This window comes from Dipteris shenzhenensis, chromosome 4 (assembly GCF_047967505.1).
Source record: "Dipteris shenzhenensis isolate YYH24624 ecotype China chromosome 4, Dip_SZ_1.0, whole genome shotgun sequence".
Classification (NCBI taxonomy): domain Eukaryota; kingdom Viridiplantae; phylum Streptophyta; class Polypodiopsida; order Gleicheniales; family Dipteridaceae; genus Dipteris; species Dipteris shenzhenensis.
In genome coordinates, this window is record NC_141599.1 from 3,366,372 (window position 1) to 3,372,780 (window position 6,409).

A 6,409-nucleotide genomic window follows, 5' to 3' on the forward strand; every position below is an offset into this window, starting at 1 on the left:
TTGTGTGAAAGATGCCTCCATAGTAGGTAGCATCGAGAGCTATTTCCGAAGAATTAAGCCACATTGGCAAAGCCATCTTTGTCGATGCATAGAGACATTGTAGGCAATGTGTCCCCCTACTCATTCATAAGTTCAATTGTAGATATGACATCATTGGTAGATAGCACAAATACTATCTTTTTTTAAGATGATAAAGAAGAAGAAATTTGGATATCTTGCTCCTCGTTCCTTTGCATTCCTCCACCATCACTTGCCCAGAGGTCCACACATCAAATCCCCCGTTACACAATCATGCACTTTTATTTTTCTAAAGACACAATCATAAACTTTAAATAACACCTCTCAATAAAAGATCAACCCTTTCAAGGAAGTTTGAAATTACTTCCTGGAGTGAGACCCCTCACAAAAACATCCCCTTATATAACTCACATGAATACCTTAAATCTCCCCTACCCATTCCGTACTTAATTATGGTCAAGCCCTCGCACGCCCCTCTTTAGATGAAAGAGGGAGTCCGATATACTTTTTCTTAATGGCCTGATATGATTCATTCACATAGGAGCTCCTATCCTTCAACAAAGTTCAAAACAAAAGAAGATTTCACTCACTAATTTCGGAACTTTCTTAGCTCACCAAGAACAACCAGCAATCAGCATTGCAAAGGTTCTATTAACACTACGTCTCCACAAAGTTCGGAGCTAAGAGGAAGCAGTTCGAGAACACTACAAAGGTTACGTTTCCTGCTCTATTTCAACACTCCTTTCTGAGCTAAGATATTTCCTTGTAGCCTAAATTGATCGGGCTGATTCATTCATACCTCTAGAAACACCTTATAATGGGAATGGGCGGAGACAAAAGAAGCATTTACTCACCAAGGGCACCTAGAATTGCAGAGATGTTTTAATAACAGCTGGTTTGCTTGATCATAACATAGGGCATTCGAGAAGTTCTAATATCTCAAGATATATTGCTAAATGATGGGAGTTTCTGCTTCAATCAAAAAAAAGTATAACTGCTTCCTTTCCTACCTTCCAATGATTTCCTTCGCAAACATGCTTCTTAAAAAAGCTTACAACAGGGCACAGTACTCACCTTGGGAAAAAGCATTCCGATTCTATTCCTTTCAAAACTAGCTATTTTGTATGGTGAACAGCAACATCCGATCAAAGCCACGTGTATGCATATGGAGAGCATGCACTTCAACTGATCAGACCAGAGTTGTTTTTGACTTCCAGGCTTGCTTTTTTCCTTCCAAAAAGGGCAGGTGGGGAGGGGAAGGAATTTGATTACTAGTTACATCGATCGCCGAAGCAATCACACGCTCAAAAGGAAGCAGGAAGTAAAACTATACCCGTGTTCCTGCTTTCCCATTGTCACTGAAGCAAATGAGCAAAAACTAGGGACTTAGGGGAGAAATAGTCGAGAGATCAAGGAAAGGATTTAGCCTCTTGACCGACTTTATCCAGCCAAGCCACAATGTCCCTTATGGTAGGCCTTTTCAGAGGATCAGGATTTATACATGGGCAAGCCACATCTAAAACCTGCAACATCTGCTCTTCATGGCCCTTATTTCGCAGCACGCTATCAAAAATCTCCTCAGGTGTGCCATTCATCCTCCACTGTTGCACCCACGCAACAAGATCAGCAGCTCCTCTGGCCTTACAAACATCCACAGGACGCTTTCGTGTGAGCAGCTCCAGCAGGACCACCCCAAAGCTGTACACATCACCCCTTGGCGTTGCATTCAAAGCGAGGCTGTACTCTGGAGGAATATATCCCAACGTACCTACCAACTCAGTAGTCACGTGAGTATCCGTCGACATCATCAACCTTGCTAAACCAAAATCAGCCAAATGAGCTTCAAACCTCTCGTCTAACAAAATGTTGCTGGATTTTATATCTCGATGTACGATATGAGGATCACAAATTTGATGGAGGTACGCCAGGCCGTGTGCTGCACCTTGCGCTATCTTCAGCCGCATTGGCCAGTCCAGACATGTGCCACCATCAATCCTCTCATGAAGCCAGTAATCAAGGCTTCCATTCTCCATGTATGAATACAATAGCAGCCTGTCGTTTCCAATTTGAAAATACCCTTGCAAAGAAACCAAATTCTTGTGTTGAGCCTTGGAAAGAGCCTCCACCTCGGCTCTAAACTCCCGCTCCATCTGCCCACAATCGCCGGTCAGTTTCTTAACCGCGAGCCTCGACCCATTTGCTAAGTCTGCTCTGTAGACCAAACCAAATCCTCCACATCCAACTATGTTTGCTGAATCAAAATTGCTGGTCGCTTTAAAAAGGTCAGACACAGAAATTTTTCCCTGGCTGTGGAAGAGTTCCACAGAAAAGCTCAGAGCCTCCGCGAGACATTGAGGACCATCCGTATCCCTAAAGCTGAGATTCCCCTGATACACAACATTCCGCCTGGACAGTTTCCAAGAGAGCCCGGCCACCACCACTGCAGTGAGACCGATCACCAAGCTGATTGGGACCAGAATTGCAATTCTGGAAGCAGATGGACTCCGGCCATACACTGAGGATATCATAGGTGCCTCGTCCTTTTTGCCGCAGGGAGGAAGAGGAGCACCGCAAAGGCCGGGATTATCCTCGTAGCTTTTCGTCGAAAACGTTAAGAACTGGTTACCCAAAGGGACAGGACCGGCCAGATTGTTATATGACACATTGAAGTAGGCAAGAAAGGTCAGTTGGGACAGCGATGGAGGTATCGAGCCTGTGAGATTGTTACACGATAGATCCAGATTCTCGAGATCCGTTAGACTTGCCATTGTCTCAGGAATGCTGCCAGACAAGTTATTGAAGCTGAGATCGAGATTAAGAAGCATCTTGAAATTACCCACCTGTAAAGGAATCGGTCCTACGAGCAAATTGTGCGAAAGGTAAAGCGTTGTTGGGAATGCAGACACTTGCGTGTACTGCAACTCGGGAGAATCAACCTTTTGCCTTATGGCCAGATTACTTACCACAGCCTGCAATCCAGCTGTATCGTCATCTCCACGTGCTGGAGTGGGCAGGTCAAACAGCTGAGGAGGTATGAAGCCCGAGAAAGAATTGTTGGACAAATCCATGTAAAACAGATGCCGAAAGCTCCCCAACCAGCTTGGAAGCGGACCATGTAAACGGTTCCAAGACAGGTCTAGAACCTGTAGCTTCGTACAGTTCCTCAACCAGTTAGGGATAACCCCAGAAAAGTTGACATTCCCGAGAGCCAGCACCTGCAAATTCGTGAGGCCATTGACGGAATCCGGAAGCGCTTCGCTGAACTCATTTTTTGACAGAATCAGGCTGACCAATTGTGTGTTGTCCGTCAGAGAGCTGAAGCTGCCACTCAAATGGTTGCTGGAGAGCAGAAGTGCAGACAGGTTCCTCAATTCGTTTATGAGAGGCGGAATCACTCCCGTGAAGTTATTTTTTGCCACGTTCAGGCTCTGGAGAGCTGTACACTGCGTCAATGAAGCAGGAATAGATCCAGTGAATTTGTTACTGTTGAGATCCACCATCTCCAGGTCTGACAATTTCCCCCAGTCCATACTGATTTCACCCTCAAATTGATTGCTGTTTGCCGTGAAAACCTTCAACTTGGAGCACGCAGTTAGACTTGAAGGCAAAACACCGTCAAGATTATTGCTACCCAACAAAAGCCATGTAAGATTTACCAAGCTGCCAACAGCCGCATCCAGAGTCCCTGAGAAGTTATTGTTTGCTAAGCAAAGCTTTATCAAAGAGCTCAGCTTAAAAAGGTCGCTAGGAATAGAACCCACCAAGTGATTGCTTCCCAAATCCAAGACCTGAAGATGGACACAGTCTCCAAGCCCCTCGTCGACGGAACCTGAAAATCCATTGTAAGAGAAGTCGAGGATCGTAACGTTGTGCCCACCCTGGCACACATCCGTCGGCACCCTTCCATTCAGGGAATTATTGCTCGCGCCAAAGCGCACCAGAGAACTGAAATTTCTTAAGGAGGGGAGACTGCCGGTGAAAGAGTTACTCGATATGTTGAGGACCTGCAATGTTGGAAGGTTCCCTATTACAGACACGGGACCTGAAAGATTATTACCACTGAGATCAAGCTGCTTCAGCTGGAAGAGGGAAGTCAGTTCCCCAGGCAAAGTACCGTGAAGAGAATTATTCGACACGTTGCAAACCTGAAGGGCAGTCAGGTTGCTCAACGAAGAAGGAAGAGTGCCGTTGAGCCCCATCCCTGGTAGCGAGATATTCACTACTCTCGGCGCGACTGAGCCATCGCAAGTCACGCCAACCCACTCACAGCAGCTGACATTTGTGTTCCAGGTCGTTAGAGAGGAGCCCCCAACATGGTCTCTGAAATCTAACAGAGCTGTGAGGTCCTCCTCGTCACATGCATTCGACGCTCTTCCGTCGGCATTCCCACTGGTTTGTGGGACATCTATAGATGACATCGCGGGCAGGCCATCCAGGAGGGAAACTAGCAAGAGAGAAAATACGATTATATACATGCTGGAGGGAGAAACGAACTTGGCCCTCTTTACAAAGGGAGCACCGAGGCCACAAGGAAAGCACAAACCGGTGCATGGAGTAACCGAGAAGAGAAGCAGTTAAACAAGAATGGAAACTGGCCTGGGGCAAGGGCGAGCAGTGGCATTGGAAGGTTTAGTGGAATACAGAGGAGCAAACAAGAGGGAAGGGCACGGGCACGGTGCGAGGGAGTGAGAAAGGGGAAAGAGGGGCACGAAGGAGACTATAGGGAAGGGCCAAGCTGGGTAGCTGTTGTGGCGATCAGACAATAAAGAGCTCGTGAGTAGGGAGAGACAGGTGCGCGGTCTCCATACAGAGTACCAACAAGAGGTATGGAAAATTAGGAGGCACGCTGCATGCAGTTGGCGAGCTACTTGATAGTAGCTATCGCAGTCACTGAGGATGAAAGCACCAATTTGGTTGTGGTAAGAGCGTGGGTGGAGAGATGAGAGCGATGCAAGTGCAGCAGAGTGAGAGGGTCTGGTGTGGGGAGATGGTTGTCAATACCACAACATTGCAGGAACAGAGCATCGGCAGATGAATCTGAGTGAAGAAGAGGAAGAAGAAGAAGACGCACGTAGAAGAATGGAGAAGACGAAGGGAGGAGAGGGGGACTTTGAGACGTCCGACCCGAGAGCGTCGAGGGTTGGACGTCAGAGGAGGAGAGGAAAGCAGAAAATTCAACGCTTTGAAAAGCGCAGAAAAATACAAGGCAGGCCGCCAAATCGAGGAGGAGGAAGCTGGTGGGATACTACGAGAGTTCCATAAACAAACACCGGAGCGGGTGCCCAAGAAATTTGCATGCCGATTGCTATGCGGGATCGATGCAAGAAAGGTTGGAACTTGGACTTATAGAAGTGGGGAAAACAAGGGGAGGGAACAGGGCAAAGGGCAAACAGGGGAAAGCTTAAGATGAAGACTTTGAAGTTTGAAGATGAAGATGAAGATGAAGATGAAGATGAAAAGGAAGACGAAGGTGGTAAAAAGGAGGGATTTTGCTGCCACAAACAGTGTGTTGTGTTGTGGGATTTAGGCTGGTGCGATGTGACGAGCTGCCCACCTTGGATTTCGATGCTCGCTCTATCTCTCTCTCTCTCTCTCTCTCTCTCTTATTAATGAGCCATCGCCACCACCACCTCCTCTTCCACCGTAGCTTGCTAAATTCACGCATGCCACCTTTCACCGCCATTCCTCCTCCTCCCCCTCCCCTACGTACCCCTGCTTGCACGACTCCTCCCGTCTTCCGAGACGTATTCCATCCCCCACTCTGCCCAATTCCCATCGCCCACCCCCCACTTCCGCCTTTGCTTCCATGGTCCTGTTGCTTTATTAGCTCTGCACAGAACAGCCCAGTATGTGGAGCTCGAACGCTATGGTCGTGTGACTCCTGTTGCTTTAATTCTGCATAGAAGCGAAAGTGGTGCGCCGTAGGCTCCCGCCGCCAAGCTTTAGAACTCGGAACGTCGGGAGAGGTTGATGAGGGCTGCGGGGTTGAGCTCTTTTTCGAAGGGCGTGGCGAGAAGTGATGAGCGTTGAGGAGAGAGCGGCAACGGTTGGCTGAGGGGGGCAGGGGCGTGGGGAGAGGAGGGGAGAGGACGAAGGCAACCAACCATAACCATGGGCGATTTCCAAAGCGCTGCCTTGTGTTTGTGCTCTGTACCACTGTACAGTTTTGTGTACCGTAATTTCGTAGTCCATCGTGACACATTGTTTAGCCCCTATATTAAACTCCATTTACAAATTTCCCTCGGGAACTGCATTGCACTTCCCATGAATTTTTTTTTTAAATCACTAATTTAGTCCTCCCCCCTGACACTCGTGACAAAACTCGCCGTTTGACCCGTCGTACCCCAGCTCAACCCCCCCACCCCACCCTTTGACATAGCCCTCGTTACAA

The 6,409-nt window shown here is 47.8% G+C and overlaps 1 protein-coding gene across 1 annotated transcript; it reads right to left on the reverse strand.

The window, feature by feature from the left end:
- Nucleotides 1-1,068: 1,068 nt before the first annotated feature.
- Nucleotides 1,069-5,395, reverse strand: LOC147902335 (uncharacterized). The gene has a single exon (XM_087373413.1). It carries the CDS (start codon nt 4,491-4,493, stop codon nt 1,428-1,430), a length of 3,066 nt encoding a protein of 1,021 aa, XP_087229539.1. The 5' UTR covers nt 4,494-5,395; the 3' UTR covers nt 1,069-1,427.
- Between the last annotated feature and the right edge of the window lie 1,014 nt (nt 5,396-6,409).

Bases quoted from the DNA above. Each gene is read 5' to 3' on its own strand.
- LOC147902335 (XM_087373413.1), bottom strand. From the start codon at position 4,493: ATGTATATAATCGTATTTTCTCTCTTGCTAGTTTCCCTCCTGGATGGC.